The 23,393-nt window shown below is 47.9% G+C and overlaps 4 protein-coding genes across 5 annotated transcripts in view; 2 read left to right on the plus strand and 2 right to left on the minus strand.

Moving 5' to 3' along the window:
• Positions 1-4,562: 4,562 nt before the first annotated feature.
• GLTPD2 (glycolipid transfer protein domain containing 2) lies at positions 4,563-6,167 on the minus strand. Its single transcript, XM_030862317.2, has 2 exons — positions 5,802-6,167; positions 4,563-5,704 (listed from the first exon to the last, which is right to left on the minus strand). Exons 1-2 carry the CDS (start codon positions 5,897-5,899, stop codon positions 5,188-5,190), a joined length of 615 nt encoding a protein of 204 aa, XP_030718177.2. The 5' UTR covers positions 5,900-6,167; the 3' UTR covers positions 4,563-5,187.
• On the plus strand, positions 5,090-9,576 carry VMO1 (vitelline membrane outer layer 1 homolog). Of its 2 annotated transcripts, none has more exons than XM_060290006.2 (3): positions 5,090-8,757; positions 8,836-8,951; positions 9,346-9,576. In XM_060290006.2, the coding sequence occupies exons 1-3, from the start codon at positions 8,572-8,574 to the stop codon at positions 9,506-9,508; spliced, it is 465 nt and encodes a 154-aa protein (XP_060145989.1). In that variant the 5' UTR covers positions 5,090-8,571; the 3' UTR covers positions 9,509-9,576. The 2 variants fall into 2 exon arrangements, with proteins under 2 accessions (XP_060145989.1, XP_030718156.1); XM_030862296.3 differs by having other exon boundaries at positions 5,097-8,757; positions 9,211-9,576.
• Positions 9,577-10,327: 751 nt separating this feature from the next.
• CXCL16 (C-X-C motif chemokine ligand 16) overlaps positions 10,328-23,393 on the plus strand; it is a 38,664-nt gene continuing 25,598 nt past the window's right edge. Inside the window, exons 1-2 of the mRNA XM_030862284.3 lie at positions 10,328-11,186; positions 11,551-11,703. The gene's annotated coding sequence lies outside the window, so the exon portion shown is untranslated. The remainder of the gene's footprint in view (positions 11,187-11,550; positions 11,704-23,393) is intronic.
• TM4SF5 (transmembrane 4 L six family member 5) lies at positions 10,464-16,707 on the minus strand. Its single transcript, XM_030862298.2, has 5 exons — positions 16,534-16,707; positions 11,544-11,624; positions 11,027-11,163; positions 10,611-10,794; positions 10,464-10,536 (listed from the first exon to the last, which is right to left on the minus strand). The coding sequence occupies exons 1-5, from the start codon at positions 16,705-16,707 to the stop codon at positions 10,522-10,524; spliced, it is 591 nt and encodes a 196-aa protein (XP_030718158.1). The 3' UTR covers positions 10,464-10,521.

Consider the following 23,393-nt stretch of genomic DNA (forward strand, 5'->3'; position numbering starts at 1 on the left):
GGTTGTTGTTGTTGTTTTTGCTTTTCCCTGTGATGAGTGACATTGAACATATTTTCATGCGCTGATTGACCATTTGTATATCTTCTTTTGAAAAATACCTATTTAAGTCCTTTGCCTGTTTTAAAATTGGGTTATCTTTTTATTGTTGAGTTATGCGGGGTTTTTTTTCCCCTTCACGAGCAAAGCATCAAACTTTTTCTTTTCTTTTTTTTTCTTTTGCCGCATCGCGCGGCTTGTGGGATCCTAGTTCCCCCACCAGGGACTAAACCCCGGGCCCCTGCAGTGAAAGCCCAGAATCCTAACCACTCGGTCACTAGGGAACTCCCAACATCAAACTTTTTAAAAAATTGAAGTATAGTTGATTTACAATATTGTGTTAGTTTCAGGTGTATAGCAAAGTGATTAAGATATATATATATATATTTCCATTATAGGCTATTACAAGATATATGAGTATAGCTCCCTGTGCTATACAGTAAATCATTGTTGTTTATCTATTTTATGTATAGTAGTTTGCATCTGTTAATCCCATAATCCTAATTGTTCTTTTTATATTCTACATACTACACCTTTATCAGACATACAATTTGCAAATATTTTCTCCCATTCCATGGACTGCCTCCTCACTTTCTTTTCTTTTTTTTAAAGTTAATTAATTTATTTATTTTCGGCTGCATTGGGTTTTCATTGCTGCGTATGGGCTTTTTCTTAGTTGCAGCTTAGTTGCTCCGCGACATGTGGGATCTTCCCAGACCAGGGCTCAAACCTGTGTCCCCTGCATTGGCAGGCAGATTCTTAATCACTGCGCCACCAGGGAAGTCCCAGATTTTGTACTTATTCTTGAGTCAGGTTTGGTAGTGTGTGTCTTTTTAGGAATTTGTCCATTTCATTTAGGTTATCTACTTTATTGGCCTACAGTTGTTTACAGTATTTCCTTATAATACTTTTTATTTCTGTAAGATCGTTAGTAATGTTTCCTCTTTTTTTTTTTTTTTTTTTGCAGGATCTCAGTTCCTGACCAGGGATTGAACCCGGGCCACAGAAGTGAAAGCCTGGAATCCTAACCATTAGGCCATCAGGGAACACCCGCTCTTTCTTTCTTCTTTTTTTTTTTTTTAATTAATTTATTTATTGGCTGTGTTGGGTCTTTGTTGCTGTGCGCGGGCTTTCTCTAGTTGTGGCGAGCGGGGGCTACTCTTCGTTGTGGTGTGCAGGCTTCTCATTGCAGCGGCTTTTGTTTGTTGCGGAGCACAGGCTCTAGACACGCAGGCTGCAGTAATCGTGGCATGCGGGCTCAGTAGTTGTGGCTTGCAGGCTCTACAGCGCAGGCTCAGTAGTTGTGGCACTCAGGCCTAGTTGATCTGCGGCATGTGGGATCTTCCTGGACCAGGGCTCGAACCTGTGTCCCCTGCATTGGCTGGCGGATTCTTAACCACTGCGCTACCAGAGAAGTCCCTCATTTTTTTTTTTAATACTCTTTTGTATTTTCTTCTATAAACTCTTTTTTTTTTGGCTGCATTGGGTCTTCATTGCTGCGTGTGTGCTTTCTCTAGTTGTGGCGAGCGGGGGCTACTCTTCGTTGTGGTGTGCGGGCTTCTCATTGTGATGGCTTCTCTTGTTGTGGAGCACAGGCTCTAGGCACACAGCCTTCAGTAGTGGCAGCACACAGGCTCAGTAGTTGTGGCTCACAGGCTCTAGAGTGCAGGCTCAGTAGTTGTGGTGCATGGGCTTAGTTGCTCCACAGCATCCCCTCTTTCATTTTTGATTTTAGTAATTTGAGTCTTCTCTCTCTTTTTCTTGGTCAGTCTAGCTAAAGGTTCGTCAATCTTAGTGGTCTTTTCAAAGAGCCAAATTTTGTTTTAGTTGATTCTATTGTTTTTCTGTTTTCTATTTCATTTATTTACACCCTAATCTTTATTATTTCCTTCCTTCTGCTTTCTTTAGATTTAGTTTGCTCTCCTTTTTCTTTTCTTTTCTTTTTTCTTTTCAGCTGTGACACGTGGCTTGCAGGATCTTAGTTCCTCAAGCAAGGACTGAACCCAGGCCCCATGCAGTGGAAGCGGGGAGTCCTAACCACTGGACTGCCAGGGAATTCCCTGCTTTTCTTTTTCTAGTTTATTAAGGTAGAAGGTTAAGCTGTTGATTTGAGATCTTTCTTCATTTTTAATATAGGCATTCATAGCTACACGTTTCCTTCTGAGCACTGCTTATGCTGTATCCCAAGTTTTGGTATGTTTTGTTTTCATTTTCACTAACCTCAAAATATTTTCCCTGTGATTTCTTCTTTGACCCAGTGGTTGGTTAGGAAAATTCACATACTTGTGAATTTTCTAAATTCCCTTTTGCTATTGATTTCTAATTTCACTCCAGTTTAGTTGGAGAATATTTTGTGACTTCAACCTTTTTAAATTAATTGAGACTTTTTTGTGGCCTACCCTATGGTCCATCCTGGAGAATGTTGCATGTGTGCTTGAGAAGAATGTGTATTTTGCTGTTACTGTGTGGAGTAGTCCTCCTATGAACCTGCCATACTATTTCTACATACTGCAGCTGGAGCTGGTGTTTTTTTTTTTTTTTTTAAGTATTTATTTATTTGCCACGTAGGGTCTTAGTTGTGTCACGCAGGATCTTTCGTTGTGGTGCGTGGTCTTCTCTCTAATTGTGGTGTGCAGGCTCCAGAATGCACGGATTCCAGAGCACAGGGGCTCATTAGTTGTGGCGGGTAGGCTCTGTAGTTGCAGCACGTGGGTTTAGTTGCCCCGCGGCATGTGGGATCTTAGTTCGCTGACCAGGGATTGAACCAGAGTCCCCTGCATTGCAAGATGGATTCTTAACCACTGGACCACCAGAGAATCCCTGGAGCTGGTGTTTTGAATTGAAAATATGATCCAGACAATCCCCCACTTAAAATTAACTCTCAAGATAAAGTCCTGTCTCTGTAACATAGTTTATAAGGCCCTTCATGTACTCACTCCTGCCCACCTGTCTGGAATCACATCTCTTATTTACTTCTAAATTTTTTATTGTAATAAAATATAAATAACATAAAATTTAGCATTTTAACCATTTTTGGTGTACAATTCAGTAGCATGAAGTACATTTACTTTGTTGTGCAATCCCCTCTTTTCTTTTTGACACTCTTGTCTCCAGCCATCTGAACTATTTTTAGTGCTCATACATTCATTCAACAAAAGCTGTTGAATGTCTACTGGGTGCCAGGCACTGGAAGTACATCAGGGAACAAAGTAGACAGAAATTCCTAGCCCCATGGAACTTACATGTATTAAGGGAGACAAAAAAGTAAGTGCAATATACAGCATGTTAAATAGTGAATCATATTAAGAAGAAAAAGCAAAGAAGGGAGATAGGAAGATGTGTGTGTGTGTGTGTGTGTGTGTGTTGAAATTTTAGAAAGAATAAGCAGGGAAGGTCTCACTGGAGAGACATTTAAATAAAGACCAGAAGGAAGGAGGGAAGTCATTTGTATATTTTGGGGAAAAGCATTCTGGACAGAGGGAAGATCAAGTGCAAAGTCATGAGGCAGGATCATGCCTGACATATTCAATGAATATTGACGAGGTCAGTTTGGCTAGTGCAATCAGATCACATAGGGCCTTTGAGAAGCTTTTCATCATTCTCAACTGAAAATATGATCCAGAAAATTTCCTGCAATAGGAAGCCATTGGAAAGTTTTGAGCAGGGAAGTGACATGATATGCTTTATATTTTAAAGATCACTTTGGCTGCTCTATTGAAAATACACTGTAGGGACGCAAAGTATGGAAGAGAGAAACAATTAGGAGGCTATTGCAATAATCCAGGTGATAGATGAAGTTGACTTGACAAGGTTGGTAGCAGTGGAGATAGTGAGAAATAGATTCTGACTGCTTGGAGGTGGGTACGATGAAAGAGAAACCAAAGAGTCAGGATGACTGCAAGGATTTTGGCTTAAGGACTTGGAAGAATGGAATTGTCGTTTGCTGAGCTAGCGAGGACTGTGGAGTATTTTGGGAGGAGAGAATATTGGAAGCTCAGTTTTGGACTTGTTAAGTTTGCTATCTCTAGTTGAAATCCAAGTGGAGATGTGGAATAAGGAAGTGATATATAGTATTCTGGAGTCCAGGGGAAAGTGGGTTGGAGTTATAATTTGGGAATTATCAGTGTGTAACTTTACTATTGTGGGAGTGGAGTCATTTAATAAACATACATTACTGAGCTGAGCACCTGCTTGGTGTGAGGCAAGACGCACAGGTTTTAGCCTTGGGTAGTTGACAGGAAAGGGTGTCATTTATTGAGATAGGAAACACAAGAAGAGGTGCAGTTCTGGGAGGAGGTGACTGGATTCGTGTTGGATGTGTTGCATTTGTGGTGTCTGTGGAGGTGTCCGGGAAAGAGTTTGCTTTATGGGGGCTGCAGCTCAGGGGACAGGTCTGGTCTGGAGACTTGGCACGTAGTTGGCAACTGAAGCTGTAGGAGTGGTTGACATAGGCCAGGGGTAGCATGAGTCTCTCGGCGGCCGGAAACAGGGATGACACATCTTCCCACATCTATTTTTTCCTGTTTCCCTTAAGCGCCTGCTGTCATCACACAAAACGCCCTAAATCGACGGCTACCAAAGAATACTTTTTTTAAAATTTATTTATTTATTTATTTATTTATTTTAGGCTGCGTTGGGTCTTCGTTGCTGTGCACGGGCTTTTCTCTACTTGCGGCGAGCAGGGGCTACTCTTCCTTGCCGTGCAGGCTTCTCACTGCGGTGGCTTCTCTTGTTGCCGAGCAAGGGCTCTAGGCCTGTGGGCTCAGTACTTGTGGTTCGCTGCTCTAGAGCACAGGCTCAGTACTTGTGGCTCACGGGCTTAGTTGCTCCGCTGCATGTGGGATCTTTCGGACCAGGGCTCAAACCCGGGTCCCCTGCATTGGCAGGCGAATTCTCAACCACTGCCACCAGGGAAGTCCCAAAGAATACTTTTTATTCCCCACAGCTCCTCCCTTCTCCCGGAGATTGCGGATAGAGGCAGGGTCTAAAAAACCCACCCCTATCAAGGTGAGCCTCCGGGGTGGTGACGTCACCAAGGAAGCGGGGGTATATGGAGACCACGCCCCCGGCACCGGGAGGCGGGGCCAAGGGCTCAACCTGGAGCTGCACCGACCCCTCCCCAGGGCGCTTCCTTCCTCCGGCCAGTAGGCGTCAGGCCAGCTCGAGCAGGCCGCCGTCGGCCAACAAGCCCTGAGTACGGTTGTAGACGTCCTCTAGGGTGCCCGCGGCCCGGACCAGCGCGTTCCGCGCCTCCGCCTCTTTGGAACCCGGACACGCCAGCTCGAGCAAGCGGCCGCGACTCGGGAAGGCGAGGAATGCGAGGTGAGCGGCCTGACGGACGAACCAGGGGTGGTGCGGAGCCAGGGCCGTGCCGTAGGCGTCGCTGCACTGAGCGCCAGCGTCCGGGCCTCCGAGCATCCCGGTAGCCACCCGGTGGAGGCAGAGCTGGGACCAGCGTAGCGCACGGTGCAGCAAGAGCATCGTCATTGAGCCCGGGCACCCGGCCGAGAGTCGTGGGGCGATCCCGGGCCGCTCCCACGCCACCATGGTCGCCAGCGACGTGTAGTGCGCGGCCTCTGGGCCGTGCACCAGAGCCTCGAGGGCTGTCACTTTGGCGGAGGCCTCGCTTGTGGCGAAGGCGAAGATGGAGCCGAGGGGAATTAGGAACCTGTGTGTGATGGTGGGAAGGGTAGGAAGGTTTGAGAGAGGGCGATGGAGCCACAAAGAGGCGGGGACTGGATGGGGTTGGGGGAGAGACCACTCACCGGACTAGCTCCCTCCATCCTGCCAGGTACTGCGACAACTCCACATCCCTTTCCGGGTTCAGACTGGCGCGGAACGGCCTCATCATGCGGCCCAGCATCCCCTGAGGGCCCAGACACTGAGGCTCTTCCCGTTCCGGGGCCTCCAAGGGTCCCGACTGTTGCCGGACCTGGGGGTGAGATAGGAGGGGAACGGAGTGGGAGCAGAAGCCCTAGCTTGCTGGGTTCGCCAAGCAGCCCAGTTGGGCTCTGAAGAAATTATTCCTAAAATCTAGATGGTGTCCCTCTTGCTGTATTCTCAGCTTCTGACGGGAGAAGGGAGAGGAGGAGGAGGGCCTGCCCTTCATCGGATCCTCAGCCTGGTGCACTTCCCCCTGCTCAGGGTCCTACCTGGAGCTCCCAGTCCCAGCCCTTCCGGGAGCATACCTGGAAAGGAGGCGGTTCCCTGGCAATGCAGGACTGGGCCCCAGATCTGCAGCCTGAGAGGGCACCTGAGGGAAGTGAAACAGAACAACGAGGGCTTGAGGAGAGACCTTAGGTCTCAAGGGCCTGGATTCCCCGGTTCCTCCCAGAGCAGGTGAGGGAAGGGGTACTCACGGAGGCTCCGAGCCCAGAGATAAACAAGCAGTAGTGTGAAGACAGCAAGAGGAATCGCACTGCGCAAGCAGCGCCGAGGGACCGGCTGAGGCAGTGCGACCCGCATGGCTGCTGCAGGGACCACCGCCCCCTCACCAGCCCCTCGCCAGGCCTTGTCCCTTCGCCTCCAGGAGGAGAGAGAAGCCGCAGTGCCTGAGGCGCAAAGGGTTAATAATTAACCTACTAAGTCCCTCTCCCCTGTGCCCTTTGCCCCAGAGGGCAGCATCTGAGGAGAGAGGGAATCAATGAAGAGGATTTGGGGGATTCGGTAGCAGTGACACGTCGCTACATTTCCCTTCCCTGTAAGGCCAGGTTGTAGTAAGAGGAGGGCTGGTTATTGTGAGGAGAGGCTGAGGTCAGAACCAGTTCCCCCACTGAGCAATGGTGGACCCTAAGTTGACTCTGGGCCTGAGTTCCCTCCACTGTACATTGAGGATAATATGTTCTTTTGCAGGCTTCATGTGAGGATTAACTGATATCGTATGTGCAAACACTGTAAATGGAAAAGCTTACTACAGCTGCTCCATAAATCTTACCTTTTAAGTTCAAGCATGGGGCACCTGGGATTCAGAGAACACCCTCTTCTAAATTCTCTATCCTGTCCCCAGGGGACCTTATCTTATTATTATTTTTTATTTTATAAATTTATTTATTTTTTGGCGGCGTTGGGTCTTCGTTGCTGCGCGCGGGCTTTCTCTCGTTGCGGTGAGCCGGTGCTACTCTTTGTTGCGGTGCGCGGGCTTCTCATTGTGGTGGCTTCTCTTGTTGTGGAGCACAGGCTCTAGGCGCGCGGGCTACAGTAGTTGTGGCACGAGGGCTCAGCAGTTGTGGCTCGCGGGCTCTAGAGCGCAGGCTCAGTAGTTGTGGCGCACGGGCTTAGTTGCTCCGCGGCATGTGGGATCTTCCCGGACCAGGGCTCGAACCCGTGTCCCCTGCATTGGCAGGCGGATTCTCAACCACTGTGCCACCAGGGAAGCCCAGGGGACCTTATCTTAATCTGGATGCCTGAGGTCTCAATTATATAGTTTAGGCTGTCACCTTTTACATTTTTGTAGTTTACTTTTTTTAATCTCCAAATTGATTCCTCAATCATTCATCAAACCAACCTTTATTAACTACCTCCACATGCCAGGCCCTGTACTAGGCCCCATGAAGACAAATGTGCCTTCACAGAGCTCAGGGTCCATTGGAGAATTTATCATCTGTCTCCCCCATTGGAATGTGAGCTCTGATGAAGACAGGGGCCTTTTCTTGGTGGCTGCTCTATTTAGCATTTAGAATATTGCCTGGGCCCAAACACATTATTTCTAAATAAGTGATATTGAATAGACAAAGGAATGTGTTGTATGAAGGGCAGGCAAATCAGGGGTGGTACTCCCCACAACAATTTTTTGTTTTTAATTAGGAGTCCCCCTGGTGGTCACAGGGGGAAAAACATGGAGGGAAAGGCTACAGGAAGCGATGAAAGAAATAGCGTCGTCTCCTGTTCTCAGTTCCCTGTCCATAAACTTTTTAAATCTGTTCCTGTCTCTGTGTACATTTTCTTTTGAGGGGAAGGAATGTCCCAGATTCTCAAGGATTCGGGGCCCCAATCACTCACAAGATGCTTCCCAGCTCCCACAGTTCATGGATTCTTGCCCTGTCTCACTTCGATGCTCCCTCACATCCTGGAGTTCCCTGGGGTCCCTGTCCAGTGGGATTCTGGAACCATCACTTCCATCCCTAGCCGTGGGTTCCCCATTTCCTAGTGCTGGAATGTTCCCTGGCTTGCTGACTGTGACCTTAGGCAAGTCGCTTGCAATTTCGCAGCCCTAGTTCCCTCACTGGCAGAATAGGAATGGTAATTCTCACCTCCTAAAATTGTTGTGTGGATTAAATAAAACATGCCAGCAAAACGCTAACCACGATTCGTGGCCTATAGTCTGTAAACGTTCGGTAGGTTGGTGGTTATTTAAACCCTCCTCCTCTGGCGCTGGGAGCGTCAGTCTCCCTGAGCTGAGAAACAAGTTTGTAGGCTTCCGGAACGGATTAGTTTTGAGTGTCACTTAATCCAGGTGGCCCTTCCGCAGTCGGAGCCCTCTTAGGGCAAAGGTGGTATACACCTGCACAAAGGGCCTGGGCTCACAGAGGCTGCGGGATGGAGTGGGGCGCGGGAGCCAAGCTGCTTCTGCTGCTGTGGGCGACGTGCTTCGGGCGTGCAAGAGCAGATGTGTCCAGCGGCTACACATTGGTCATCGAGGTGACCAACGGGGGGCCCTGGGGCGACTGGGCCTGGCCAGAGATGTGTCCTGACAGATTCTTCGCCAGCGGGTTCTCACTCAAGGTAGGGGCTCAGGCCTAGGTCTCGGTGGGGACCCCAAGCAGAGGATGGCAGTCTTCTGACTCGTCCTCCGCCGCCCAGGTGGAGCCCCCCCAAGGCATTACTGGCGACGACACGGCTCTGAACGGAATCCGGCTGCACTGCGCACGCGGGAATGCGGAGCTCAACACGCACGTGGTGGAGTCCCAGTCTGGAAGGTGGGGGGCAGGGGCCGAGGATCCCCTAGGGTCGGTGTATGCCCCTTACTCTCCATTACACGCATCCCCTACCGATAGGCAGGTTCCTCCAGCGCTGTGGGGAGGTTTAGACCTGGGAAGCGGGTGGGAGACTCCCAGCTCCGCACCTCGGTGGAGGTCAGGTGACTGGAGCACCTGACTGGGAAGCCCCGAGGCCTGGGTCCGGCTGGAGGTGGGTGAGGGCGCCCGCGGAGACCGCGCGTCTCTGCTTTCCTCGCAGGTGGGGCGCGTGGAGTGAGCCGCTGTGGTGTCCCGGCGGCGGCTTCCTGGTGGCTTTCTCGCTTCGCGTGGAGGCACCCGTGACCCCCGGGGACAACACGGCTGCGAACAACGTGCGCTTCCGTTGCTCCGACAGCACGGAGCTGCAGGGGCCCGGTCTGTCCTGGGGAGACTTTGGAAACTGGAGTGAGCCTTGCCCTAAAGGAGTGTGCGGCTTGCAGACCAAGATCGAGCGGCCTGGAGGCCTCCGCGATGACACCGCTGTTAACGACGCGCGCTTTTTCTGCTGCCGCAGTTGACACCATCGCCGCCCTCTCCCAGCCCAAGCCTAGTCCCACCTCCGCTATTAAAGCTTCTCTGTCTTGGCTTTGGTCTCTCTTGTTTTAGGGGTGGGAAACTGCGTAGCCCCATCTTCCTCCTAACCTAGCATTGGGCCAGGCCCAATTAGGATTTGGTTTCAGGAGTCCATGGCAAGCTACTGAAAGTTACCGACCCATAGTTCAGAAAAGACACACTTAAACACAATTTTGCGTACAAGGTAAGGAAGTCCCTGCCTTTCTGTGAGCCTCTGCAGACACATCGTCCCCATTAAGAGACCAGGTTGTTTCCTTTCTGAACCACCAGTGACCCCAGATCAAGAAATTTCTACCAAATTAGGAGGTGACAATGCTATATCGTGTTAAGGTTTCATTTTCTAGAACTTAGGAGGCTAAGATGTCTTTTCCATAGTTTTCCTTCCCTGCTGCGCCAAAACTCAAACAGTGGCTTTTCTGTATACTGAGTCCCATTGAGGGTCTTCGTCCTTGCTGCCCTCTCTGCCTGGAATCCCCCAACTGTCCAGATGGTTAGCCCATCCACCAGATTTCAGCTCCAATTTCTCTTTCTTGGACTTTATCTTATTAAAAAAGTCCATCCATCAGTCAATATCTATCCCACTACCTCCGTGTTTTTTTTTTCTCCGTGTTTTTAAAAAGTGCTTATCACCAATTAAAATAATCTATTGCCTCTTTTAAAAATTGCCCATCTTCTACCCCTGGAATGTTAAATTCTTTAAGAGCACAGAACTTGCCTGTCTTGTTTACACAGTATTTCCAGTGCACTAATAGTTCAATAACTATTTATTAAGGAAATAACAAGCGGGGTGCAAGGGTTCCAAACACGAGAGCCCCAAGCCACGGTGTATATGGAGACCTTCGGACACTCCTTGTAAAGGGCACAATCTGAGACGCGGAAGAGAGCTCTAAATAGTTTATTCCAGGGCGGGGGCGGGCCAGGCGGGTGTCCAGGAGCGACGGACCAGGTCCGTGGAGCCTCAGTGAGGGGCGCCCTGCGGAAAAAAAGTGAGGACTTAGTCATGTAGCAAATAGATTTCCTCGACAGCTCCATCCCACACAGTCCCACCTCCTTCTTCCGACAATCGCCGCAGAAGACACCAATGGACGCGTTCACCAGCTGCACCCCACACAGCAAAATCTCCAGGCACGAGGCGGCCACCAGCAGCGAGAAGAGTGTCACGTTCCAACAGACCACACGTGGCGGCTCCGCGCACGAGCTCCACTGAGTGCGGTTGAGCAGATAGGAGCCTCTGCGGGCGGGGCAGGGTCACGTGAGAGAAGGAGGTCACGAGGAGCGCGCCCCCCTCGGGGCTCCCCGCCCCGCGCAGGCGCCGAGGGGGATATGCAAAGGACTCGTTCGGCCCACGTGGAGGAAGCTGTCTCGAAGCCGAATCCCACCTAGGTTTCTCGGTCCACGTGGGACAGGCAGGTGGGCAGTAGCAGAGAATGGAGGCGGGGGCGCGAATACAGGCTGAGCCTTACGCGGTGTGTTGGAAGTGGTAGTCCCAGGAGCCGTGCATTAAGCATCGCGGTCCAATTCGGAGCCCGGCTCCTGATACCGAGAGGCAGTAGATGGCACCAAGCATCCCGAACGCCGAGCAGAAGACCGATCGCAGCATCTGGATACAGAGTGCGAGGAGAGGTGAGTTGGGCCGTCCCCGCCCCACTCGTGGGCAAAGCGCGCCTAGCTCCCCCCGCCCCCTCTTTGTTACTGAGCTCTAGCCAGTCTCGTTAAAAATACATTTCCCGTCAAACTCCAGGGCTTGGAGTTCGGCTAATTCTAAGAGCCACTGGCCGCGGAGGTTCATGGGGATTGTAGTTCCCTCCGGTCAGGCCCACTGAAGCCTAACATGTGCGGGTGCGAGGGAGCGGTAAGATGGAGCCTAGGACTCTGCAGAGGACCTCGTGAAGCTGGGAATTCTGTGGAGGCGTTTAGGTGTGATTCTTCGAAGACAGATTCAAAGACGTATGCTGAGTGCCGTCTTAATTTGCATCTTACCCTGCAGCGATTCCCACAGCAGCCTGCACCACAACAGCCTTTGCCCCCTGCCCGGACGGCGGAAATTCCTGGACACAGTACCTGTGGGATCAGAGTCGATGTGATAGCGAGTCATCCAGGTCCCCAACTTGGATCAGCACTTACCCCGTATTGTGACGAGGTAAGCTTCCTGTGATGCCTTCAGCCATTTGGACTATAGGGAGATCTTATCTCTACTTCTCCTGGAGCACTGTGGGGCTCTGCTTTAAATTTATCTATATTTATGTGCCTACTTATCTCTGTCCAGATTGTAGCCTCCAGGAGGATAGGGCGCAATATCATTATATCCCCCATAAATCTCAGCATACAGTAGGTGCCCAACTGAATGGGAGTCAGGAGTCCTGGGTTTAATGCCAACCTTGTGCTCACTTCACACTCCGTGAATTGATTCATCTCTCTGGGTCTCAGTTTTGTCCTCTGTAAAATGGGCTGTTCTCAGGATTTAATGAAATAACAGGTTGCCTTGATGTCAAGACTTGCTCAGAGTAAATGGTCAATAACTATAGAGTCCCTCAGCGGCAGGAAGGAATAGTGGTGTTGGAATGCCTGGTGGACTGGGGTTATGATGGAGGGTGGAGGAGCATGTAAGACTCTGATGGGAAGAGTAGGAGTCCCCAAGATACAGCCTTGATCCTCTTTGTCTTTCTTTCTCCCGTGGCCCTCCTCAGAGAGCCCATCCCCTTCCAGGGCATCAGCTGCTTCCTCTAACACTTGTTGTCTCCTAAATTGATGCCTCCAAATTCAAATCTAACTGCCTGAAGGGTATGTTCGTTTGAATGTCTTGGTTTTAGCTTAAGTTCATCCAGCCTCATACTAATCTCACAATTTGTTCCCCCCAATTCATCTCCCTTTGGCTTTCTTGTTTCCATCAGTGGAAATATCCTGCAGGTCACCCCAGCCTAAAAACTTGAATCCTTCACACCTAGCCAGACCTCAAGTCTTTGGGAGTTTTCCTTCAATGGCTCTTGAATCTGTCAGTCCTTTTTTCTTCCCCATGGTCAATCCCCAATCACCTCCCATGAGAAGGATGTGCTCAGCCTCCCTACTAGATTTTTGTATCTCTTGCCCTGTGCCAACTCACATTCCATACTACATTGCTACCGCCAGATTAAACTTAGCTTTCAACTGGTCTTTTCCCGATCCAATCCTTTAGGGTCTCCTCAAAGAGTAGCCTATCAAGACTGAACTCCAGGAAGGCGTTCGAGGCGTCTCACTTTTGGCTCCAGCCTTAACTTTGTTGCACCAGACCAGGTTCTTTGCCTGTCTTCCCATCTCTGGAATTCCACAGCTCTCTGGATCTGTGCCTCCCTGTCTTCCTTGTCTGGCACACACCAACAAGGTGGCATTTTGATCTTCTCCAAAGGAGGGGCTGAGAGTTTTAGTTCCATTATATCATCCACAGCAACCTTACAGAAACACCTGCAGAGTTGAATGAACTTTCCACCAGACACTCTTCCCTCTTCCATGTCTCATGGCAGGTCTAGGGCCAATGCTGGCCCCCTTGCTTAGCCTTTCTGTTTACATCACTTACTCAGAAGCTCCTGGATCCAAAGACACCTGGAATTTGGATTTACCAATTTCAAACGACCTCTCTGTTTGTGTTTTTTTTAATATAAATTTATTTATTTATATTTGGCTGTGTTGGGTCTTTGTTCCTGTGCATAGGGTTTCTCTAGTTGCCACGAGTGGGGGCTACTCTTTGTTGAGGTGTGCGGGCTTCTTACTGCGGTGGCTTCTCTTGTTGTGGAGCACGGGCTCTAGGCACGTGGGCTTCAGTACTTGCAGCACACGGGCTCAGTAGTTGTGGCTCACGGGCTCTAGAGCACAGGCTCAGTAGTTGTAGCGCACAGGGCTTAGTTGTTCTGCAGCATGTGGGATCTTCCCAGACCAGGGATCGAACCCTGCATTGTGTCCCCTGCATTGGCAGGCAGATTCTTAACCACTGTGCCACCAGCGAAGCCCTGTTTGTGATTTTTAAAAAAATATTTACTTATTTATTTGGCTGCACCAGATCTTAGTTGCAGCATGCGGGATCTTTAGTTGCAGCATGTGGGATCTTAGTTCCCCGACCAGGGATGGAACCCGGGCCCCCTGCATTGGGAGCACGGAGTCTTAGCCACTGGACCACCAGGGAAGTCCCTGATCTTTACTTTGCTAGCCAAAGTGTTTCCTTTTGTTGTCTGAACTCGTCTGTCTTGCTCTCTGCTATCTCGTCTCATTGAAAAGAGAAGGGTAATTGAAAAGGCAGGAGGAAGCACTGAGTTTATAGCTGGAGTCTGTTTAATTTTCTCCATCTCCATGGCCACTGGCCTCATCTAAGCCACTATCATCTCCCCTGGACAACTGTAGTGACCTCAGTCTGGTCTTTCTGCACACAGTGCTGACCTCCTACTGTTTACTCACCACCCAGCAGCCAGCCATATCCAGCGGGATATGGAGCAACTAGAACTCTCATCCTTTGCTGGTGGGAATACAATTGGCATAAGTACTTCAGACAACTCTTTGGTAATATCTGTTAGCACTGAACATTTGCATACCTTAAGAATCAGCAGTTTTACTCCTAGGTATCTATCCAACAGAAATGCAAACGTACATTCACCTAAAGACATTTACAGGAATGTTTATAGAGCATTATTTAGAATAAACCCGAGTTGGGAAGTATCCAAATGTCCATCAACAGTAGAATGTTTAAATAAATTGTAGTAATACTTACACAATGGAAATAATTGTGTAAATATTAGAAATAGTAAACTACAGCACTGTGTAACAATATGGATGAAACTTACAAACATAATGTTGACCTCGAAAAACCAGAACAAAAGTGTCCACTCTGTATGATTCCATTTATATAAAGTGCTAACCAGACAAAACTAACCTCTGGGATAGAAGTCAGGATAGTGAGGCCCTTGTTGGTGTGGGGTAGGGCCTGGTGGGAGGCATGTCTGGGGTTCTTGTAATGACCCACATCTTGATCTGAGTGCCCAGAACATGGGTGTGTTCCCTTTATAAAAATTCACTGAGCTATATATTAAGGATCTGGGCATTTGTCTGTATGACTTTCTAAAAAGGTAAAAAGTCCTTCAATAGTTTTCTGTGCACTTATAATAAAATTCAAATTCCTCACTGTGCCTTTCAAGGGTGTAGGTGCTCTGGCCTCTGCCCTCCTCCGATTGGCAGCCTCTCCAGCCCTGAGATGTGCAGGCCTATTCCTGCCTTACACTTTGTACTCACCTGTCTGTCATGCTGATTCCTTCTTTTTGTCTTTTGGGTCTCAGTTCAGAAGTCACCTCATCAAGGCCTTCCTTGAAAATGCTATAAAAAGTGACCCCCCCCCCGCCCCCGCCACCTTGCCTCAGGAGCTCTTTACACAGCATCCTGCTTTGTTTTCTTGATGGTCCCTACTTTTATCTGAGATCATCTCACTCGTCTGTTTACTTTGTTCATTCGCTATTAATCCAGTGCCTGTAAATCCAGGCCTAGGCTCCTGGCACACAGCAGCCAATGAAACAGGCAGCCCTTCCTCCTGTGGGGCATACATTTTTGCTTCCTTGATACTGTGTGTCTCTCCAGCAGAAACACCTGCTTCAGGGAGTGCAGGGCCCTCGCCTGTGTCCCTGTGGTATAGCAGTAACTGTGAATACACTTGAGAACCTTCTCCAGGGTGGCTGAGAGCATGGAGGCCGGAGGGAAGCTGGGAATGAGCATATTGGGGGGGCATCCTTGGGGGGTCTCCTCAGAAGCAGGCAAGTAAGATCGTGGGGAGGTGGTGGTGGTTTGGGCTGGAGGAGGGGTGTGATGTGACAGCGGCGGAGAGGGTGGGGTTGGGAGGAGTGTGACGTCTCAGAGAGGGTTGAGGTCAGAGGTATGGCATGGAGTCCAACAGCCATAAATCCATGGGTGGGGGAAGTAGGAGGAAAGACCTGGATGGGTAAGAGGGGATTGTTGGGTAAAGGCGAAGAGGTGTCCCCATTAGCTAACAGACTTGTGGCCAGTGAAAGAGACAAAGGTGAGGCATCCCCCTGAGAATTTCATCAGTCAGCCATCCTGAGAAGTGGGGAACCGTGCCGGGTAGATCTTTTATCTTCATGCCATAAAGATGTTAAATCGCTTGACCTTCCAAAAAGTTCCCCTAGGGACTTCCCTGGCGGTCCAGCGGTTAAGCCAGTGGGCACGGTTTCAGTCCCTTGTGGGGGAACCAAGAACTTGCATGCCACGCGGTGCACAAACAAACAAAACAACAAAAAAGTTCCCTGAGTGGGGAGGGGGGTGGCGAATGGGGGTTAGAAAGTCCAGGAAGTCTGTGTCTCCCCTTCCCCAACTTCTCCTGACAGATCCTAGTCTCCAGGAAGCCACGGGGACCCCTTCTCCACCATACTGACCCGAGTTCTGAGTTTGTCCTTAGTGCCCAGCGCACAGTGGGCATCCAGAAACCTGGGTGGAGAGTGAAGGGACATGGAAATGGGGGAAGTGACACCGAGTTGATAGGTAGAAAGACTGATGTGCGACATCGCTCCCTGGCTCCAGATACTGTCACTGTAAACCACACCCGCACCAAGCCCATTATTGTCTTAACCTGATAACCTCCCATGGAACCAGCTGTTCCTTCTGCCTCAACCCCTGTAATGAGGTGTTTCCAGCATCTGCGCAGCAGTGGGGATGGCGAGGGGCTGGTAGGACATACTCCCTACCCAGGAGGGAAGAGTTTCGAGCAGTAAGGCTCCTTCCTTCTCATCCCCCTCAGACATTCAGCTCAGGACCCTGGGGCTGAGAACCTCCCCTACAGAGTGCTCAGTGTTTGGGGGCAGCCTGGGCAGGCTCCGGTTCCCCCCCAAGCTACCGCCATCCCTTCCCGGGCAGCCATCCTTTTCCCTCACTCCCTCTCCCTCCTGTTCAGGACCCCGGAGAGTGGCACCCAGCCCCCTGGCCCGTGTGCCCTGGCCAGCCCTCTCACCATCAGGCCCCCGCCGATGAAGCCAGCCATGAGCCAGACTTGCAAGCTGAGGTGGTCCTTGGTCCAGGTGATCTGACCGTTGGGCACTAGCAGGAGGGCGTTGGCCACAATGCAGATCAGGGAGAGGGGGATGAGGGAGAGCCCCACGAAGCGGGCGCACTTTCCCGTGCACATCCTGAGGCTGTTGGAAAGGACAGGCAGCAATTGAAAGTGAGCCCGGGGTTCCCCGGTCCAGAGGGAAAAACAAGCCGGGAGCAAAGGTCGAGGAGGAGGTGTGGTGAAGCTGGCAGTAGCTGATGATAAGGGACAGAGGCAGGAGACACGGGGCCGCAGCAGAGACGCAGGCAAATGGGGAGGATGTGGTGGAGGAGGTGGGGGAGCTTGACACACAGAGGACGTTGCCTGGGCTCAGTGTGTTTCCTCTTTTTCTGCACACACCTCTCCACAGAACCTCGGTCTGCTCCTTACCTGCTTTGTGACTTAGCCAAGCCCCTTAATGTCTCTGTCTCAGTTGCCTCATCTCTACAAAGGGTATACAGCCAAGGTATGCCCTCGGCTCGCGGGCAGGTGGTGAGGATTAAATGGGTTAGGGAGTTCCCTGGCGGTCCAGTGAATAGGACTCAGCACCCCTCACTGCCTGCGGCCTGGGTTCGATCCCTGGTTGGGGAACTAAGATCCTGCAAGCCGCGTGGGGTGGCCAAAAAAAAAAAAAAAAAAAAGAGTCAAGGTGAGGGTGAGAAACATTTTGTAACCGAGGACACACTAAGCCAGTGTATGATGCCCTATTAGTCCCATAGGGAGAGTTCCTCCTGGAAAGAAACTAAAGATGGTGGTGGAGGTTCATTATCCTTTTGTTTCTTCTTGTTAATGTCTGTTTATTGAACCATCTTCCAGTTGAGACCACCACTGAGGTCTCATTGATTAAAGCATCCATCCCCCTGGCCTCCATGTTTGATTCAGCAGTGGCCACGTGGTCCAAGCCAGTCCCATGGGAACCAACTTCTGGTTCTTGTTGGCAATCTGAGGTCAAAGAATTCCTGTTTTTGTTGCGCTGCTGCAGTTGCTGGTGGCATATCGTCACCTGCCTGCTGGAGAGTGAAGAAAATCCAGAGGAAAGACCAGTCAGGAGATGGAGAGAGACTAAGTCCCCCCCCGCGCCCCCCTCCCCCCACTTTTGGAATCTTAGTTCCCTGACCAGGAATTGAAGCTGGGCCCTTGGCAGTGGAAGCGCAGAGTCCTAACCACTGGACTGCTAAGGAATTCACAAGACTAAGCCTTGATGACATCATTTGAACGTGTAGATCCAGCTATGCCTGAAGCCTTATCAGTCCTTGGAAACTTTTGATTATGTGAACCAGTTTGAGTTGTGTTTCTGTCAACTGCAGGGTAAAGAGTCTTTTTTTGTTGTTTTTTTTAAACCTCCCTCTGTTTTGAGCTGCACACAACAGCATTTTTTTTTCACATCTTTATTGGAGTATAAATGCTTTACAATGTTGTGTTCGTTTATGCTGTACAACAAAGTGAATCAGCTATATGTATACATATATCCCCACTATCCCCATATCCCCTCCCTCCCACCCTCCCTATCCCACCCCTCTAGGTCATCACAAAGCATGGAGCTGATCTCCTTATGCTTCCCACTAGCCATCCATTTTACATTTGGTAGTGTATATATGTCAATGCTACTCTCACTTCATCCCAGCTTCCCCTTCCCCCACCCTGTGCCCTCAAGTCCATTCTCTACATCTGCATCTTTTTTCCTGCCCTGCCACTAGGTTCATCAGTACCGCTTTGTAAAATTCCATATATATGCATTAGCATACGGTATTTGTTTTTCTCTTTCTGACTTACTTCACTCTGTATGACAGACTCTAGGTCCATCCACCTCACTACAAATAACTCAATTTCGTTCCTTTTTATGGCTGAGTAATATTCCATTGTATATATGTGCCACATCTTCTTTATCCATTCATCTGTCGATGGACATTTAGGTTGCTTCAAAGTCCTAGTTATTGTAAATAGTGCTGCAATGAATATTGTGGTACATGTAGCTTTTTGAATTATGGTTTCTCAGGGTATATGCCCAGTAGTGGGATTGCTGGGTCATATGGTAGTTCTATTTTTAGTTTTTTAAGGAACCTCGATACTGTTCTCCATAGTGGCTGTATCAATTTACATTCCCACCAACAGTGCAGGAGGGTTCCCTTTCCTCCACACCCTTTCCAGCATTTATTGTTTCTAGATTTTTTGATGATGGCCATTCTGACCAGTGTGAGGTGATACCTCATTGTGGTTTTGATTTGCATTTCTCTAATGATTAGTGATGTTGACCATCTTTTCATGTATTTGTTGCCCATATATATGTCTTCTTTGGAGAAATGTCAATTTAGGTCTTCTGCCCATTTTTGGATTGGGTTGTTTGTTTTTGTGGTATCGAGCTACGTGAGCTGCTTGTATATTTTGGAGATTAATCCTTTGTCAGTTGCTTCATTTGAAAATATTTTCTCCCATTCTGAGGGTTCTCTTTTCGTCTTGTTTATGGTTTCCTTTGCTGTGCAGAAGCTTTTAAGTTTCATTAGGTCCCATTTGTTTATTTTTGTTTATTTTTGTTTTTATTTCCCTTACTCTAGGAGGCGGGTCAAAAAGGATCTTGCTGTGATTTATGTCATAGAGTCTTCTGCCTATGTTTTCGTCTAAGAGTTTTATAGTGTCTGCCCTGACATTTAGGTCTTTAATCCATTTTGAGTTTATTTTTGTGTATGGTGTTAGGGAGTGTTCTAATTTCATTCTTTTACATGTAGCTGTCCATTTTTCCCAGCACCACCTATTGAAGAGGCTGTCTTTTCTCCATTGTATATTCTTGCCTCCTTTGTCAAAGATAAGGTGACCAGATGTGCGTGGGTTTATCTCTGGGCTTTCTATCCTGATCCATTGATGTATATTTCTGTTTTTGTGCCAGTACCATTGGTTTCATTCAACCAATGTTGAGTGAAACCAATGTATGAGTGAAATAAATGCTGATATTTGTAGGCCCCTAAGACTTCGTGGGATTTTTTTGTTCCACAGCAATAGCTGACTGACACAGACCCCATTATCTAAGCCACAGCTGATGGATCCAAGAAGGAGTAGCCAACCCAAAAGCAGACATGAAACCAGAGACCTGTGTGGTTGCTTGAGATAAGAACTCTGCCCAACAGAGAGAGGTACCCTTACTGAATGATGACTGATCAATGAATTGGATCTTCATTCTTGGGAAAGTTGACTGAAGACAACCTGAGAGTCATCAGAGGGAAGGATGGCCCTAACCTGAGAGTCATCAGAGGGAACTGAGAGAAGTATGAAAGCAGGGAGTGAGCAAAAGCCACAAGGCAACTGAATCCATAAATAAGCAGAAGCCATAGGAAGAGAATTGTGTAGAGAACAGGTATTCAGAAACAGTGTGGGAGAAAGAAGCACAAGCCCTGGGGAGTAGAGGTGGGGAACCTGGGTCCGAGGTGAGGCAGAGGACGTGTGGTTCTGCTGAGTCTCCAGAAGTGACGTTGAACCACTAGAGCGGCTGTGACGCTCATGTCGCGGGTCTTCCCACTTAAGCCTGGAGCGGGGATTCAGCCGTTGTCCTGATGGACAGGGAGTAGGGCCAAGAGAAGCCGCATATTCACTACAAGTTCATCAGTCATGAGTCTGAGAGATGGTTCTGCTTTTCAGGGTAAATAAAGAGAAAAAAAGAAAAGTTGTGTGTGTGGGGTGGTGTGTATTCATTTCTATTACATTTTGTACAACTCCGTATGCACGGAATAATAATGTTAAAAACATTATAGGGATTCTGAAAAACTTTATCAAAACAAGAGAAAGGGCACATCGTCCTGAAGACTGAAAGAAAGAAACAGAACTCTTGAGAAATATTTACTGTAGGATTTGGAAGGAATTTTCAGGAAGGGTTTCACTAGAAGGAGGAGTAGAGTTCTTTAAGGAACGAAAGACTGAGATGAAAAGGCACCAGTGCGTGTTTGGGAAAGAAGGAGAATTGCATGGAAACTCAAAAAATGCACAAAGAGAGCTAAAGTCCACGTGAGAAGCACTAAAGAACAGAACTGAAAGTGGGGCAAAGCAGGAGAGGGTAACAGAGGACAAACTTGAATAAGATGCACAGGAAAAGGACCAAAAGATTAGAAAAAAAGGACCAGCGATTAAAACAGCACAAGGGAAGATAAGGAAACCAGCTGCTCCCAAAGATAAGAACAGAGCTGGTGGGAGTGATGTCACAGGTGACAAATCTGTACTGGGAGAAGGCTTCCCCAGGGCGTGGCTCCACTTGAGTTAGTGGGCTGGAGGGCGTACTGTATCCCAGGTGAAGTATTAAAAATGAACTGAAAAAAAAAAAAATGAACTGAACCCAGATCCACCCTGACTAAATATGTGAGTTAAAGAATACAACTCAGCAAAGTTAAAAGGCTTCCTAGAAAGGAACAAAAGTCGGTCTTGAGACATCTCTGTAACACTAAATGCCCAGAGGACAAAGGAGCAATGTCTGTAGTCATGACACAAGCTATGAGTCAGTTATTGTATGTGTATGCAAGTTTCCTCTTGCGTGTGAAGGGCAAGAGAACTGCATTTCTGAGAGAACTGCATTTCTGAGAATGTTTGGGTTTGGAAATACCACTATGTCTCCTTCTTCTCCTTTTTTTTTTTTTTTTAAGATATTTTAACTCACCAAGAGATGAAGTGAAATAAAAACTCCCAAAATGGGGAAATCTTGGTATGACTGTACATAATTTTTGTTTTGTTTTGTTTTTTTGGTACGCGGGCCTCTCACTGTTGTGGCCTCTCCCGTTGCGGAGCACAGGCTCCGGACGCACATGGCTCATGGGCCCAGCCGCTCCGTGGCATGTGGTATCCTCCCGGACCGGGGCACGAACCCGTGTCCCCTGCATCGGCAGACAGACTCTCAACTACTGCGCCACCAGGGAAGCCCCTGTAAATAATTTTTATAAACCCAGTTATGACACTGAATATGTTTCAAAAAATCCTTTTAAAGAGAAAATATATAGTGTAAATTCTAAAAATTATATTAACAAAAGTAAAGATGTCAATCATTTATTGCTGACCATGACTAGAGTCCATTTTAAGGAAACATATCAGGACACAGAAACTCAACTCTACTGAAACAAAAAGAGCATTTATTGGTTCAGGTAATTAAAATGTCCAAAGGCAGAACCAACTTCTGTGCGTGATCCATGAAAGAAATAATTGATAAGCTGAACTTCGTTGATTTTAATTAAATAATTTTTACTAATTGTAATTTTTATTTTTTGACCACACCGCATGGCATGTGGGATCCTAGTTCCTTGACCAGGGATCAAACCCATGCCCCCTGCAGTAGAAGCATGAACTCTTAACCACTGGACCGCCAGGGAAGTCCTGGACTTCATTGAAATTAAAAACTTCTGCTCTGTGAAAGACACTGTCAAGAGAATAAGAAGACACGTTGCAGATTGGGAGAAAATATTTGTAAAAGACATATCTGATAAAGGATTGTTATTCAAAACATACAAAGAACTCTTAAAACTGAACAAAAAGAAAAAAGAGCCACCTGATATAAAAATTGGGCAAAAGACTTGAATAGACACCTCATCAAAGAAGGTATATAAACGGTAAATAAACACATGAAAAGATGCTCAACATCGTATGTCATTTCCCTACAATAATGAGATACCACGACACACCTATTAGAATGGCCAAAATTCAAAACACTGACAACATCAAATGCTGATGAAGACGTGGAGCAACAGGAATTCTCATTCATTGCTAGTGGGGATGCAAAATGATACAGGCACTTTGGAAGAAAGTTCGGCAGTGTCATAAAACTAAACATACTTTTACCATAAGACCTAGGACTCATGCTTCTAGGTATTTACCCAAATGATTTGAAAAACTTACGTCCCCACAAAAACCTGCACATGGATGTTTATAGCAGCTTTATTCGTGATTGCCAAAACTTGGAAGCAACCAAGATGTCCTTCAGTAGGTGAATGGCTAAATCAACTGTGGTACATCCAGACAATAGAATATTGTTCAACATTAAAAGAAATAAGCTCTCAAGTCATGAAAAACATAGAGGAAACTTAAATGCATATTTCTAAGTGAAAGGACCAATCTGAAAAGGCTACACACTATGTGATTCCAACTATATGACATTCTGGAAAAGGCAAAACTCTGGAGACAGTAAAAAGGTCAGTGGTTGCCAAGGGTTGGGGGATGGGGAGAGATGAGTAGGCAGAGCTCAGAGGGTTTTTAGGACTGTGAAATTATCCTATATGATACTATAATGGTGGATCCATATCATTATACGTTTGTCAAAACCCGTAGAATGTACAACACCAAGAGTGAACCCTATATAAACAACGTTGTTTTCTAAAAATTAATTAATTTATTTAAACTATGGACTTCGGGTGGTAATGATATGTCAGTGTAGCTTCATTGATTGTTACCAGTGTACCACTTTGATGGGGGATGTTGATAGTGGGGGAGACTCTGCACATGTGGGGGCAGTAGGTACGTGGAACGCTCTGTACTTTCTGTTCACTTTTGCTGTGACCCTGAACTACTCTAAAAAAATATAGTCTATTTTTTTAAAAAGTGTCCAAGCTAAGAGAGTAGATCTTGTTTTAGAAATTTTATTGAAGTATAATTGATTTACAGTATTGTGTTGGGACTTCCCTGGTGATGCAGTGGTTAGGAGTCTGCCTGCCAATGCAGGGGACACGGGTTCGAGCCCTGGTCTGGGAAGATCCCACATGCCACAGAGCACCTAAGCCTGTGCTCCACAACTACAGAGCCTGCGCTCTAGAGCCCGCGAGCCA

Source organism: Globicephala melas, chromosome 20, assembly GCF_963455315.2.
Source record: "Globicephala melas chromosome 20, mGloMel1.2, whole genome shotgun sequence".
Classification (NCBI taxonomy): Eukaryota; Metazoa; Chordata; class Mammalia; order Artiodactyla; family Delphinidae; genus Globicephala; species Globicephala melas.

Excerpts from the sequence above, each read along its gene's own strand:
- GLTPD2 (XM_030862317.2), bottom strand. The coding sequence starts at position 5,899 with ATGCTGGGCCGCATGATGAGGCCGTTCCGCGCCAGTCTGAACCCGGAA. Across the intron at positions 5,705-5,801 it reads GGATGGAGGGAGCTAGTCCG|GTTCCTAATTCCCCTCGGCT; the intron begins GTGAGTGGTCTC and ends CATCACACACAG.
- VMO1 (XM_030862296.3), top strand. The coding sequence starts at position 8,572 with ATGGAGTGGGGCGCGGGAGCCAAGCTGCTTCTGCTGCTGTGGGCGACG. Across the intron at positions 8,758-8,835 it reads CCAGCGGGTTCTCACTCAAG|GTGGAGCCCCCCCAAGGCAT; the intron begins GTAGGGGCTCAG and ends TCCGCCGCCCAG. Across the intron at positions 8,952-9,210 it reads GTGGAGTCCCAGTCTGGAAG|GTGGGGCGCGTGGAGTGAGC; the intron begins GTGGGGGGCAGG and ends CTTTCCTCGCAG.
- TM4SF5 (XM_030862298.2), bottom strand. The coding sequence starts at position 16,707 with ATGTGCACGGGAAAGTGCGCCCGCTTCGTGGGGCTCTCCCTCATCCCC. Across the intron at positions 11,164-11,543 it reads GCTGTGGGAATCGCTGCAGG|ATGCTGCGATCGGTCTTCTG; the intron begins GTAAGATGCAAA and ends CTCTGTATCCAG. Across the intron at positions 10,795-11,026 it reads TACCACTTCCAACACACCGC|AGGCTCCTATCTGCTCAACC; the intron begins GTAAGGCTCAGC and ends CCCCGCCCGCAG.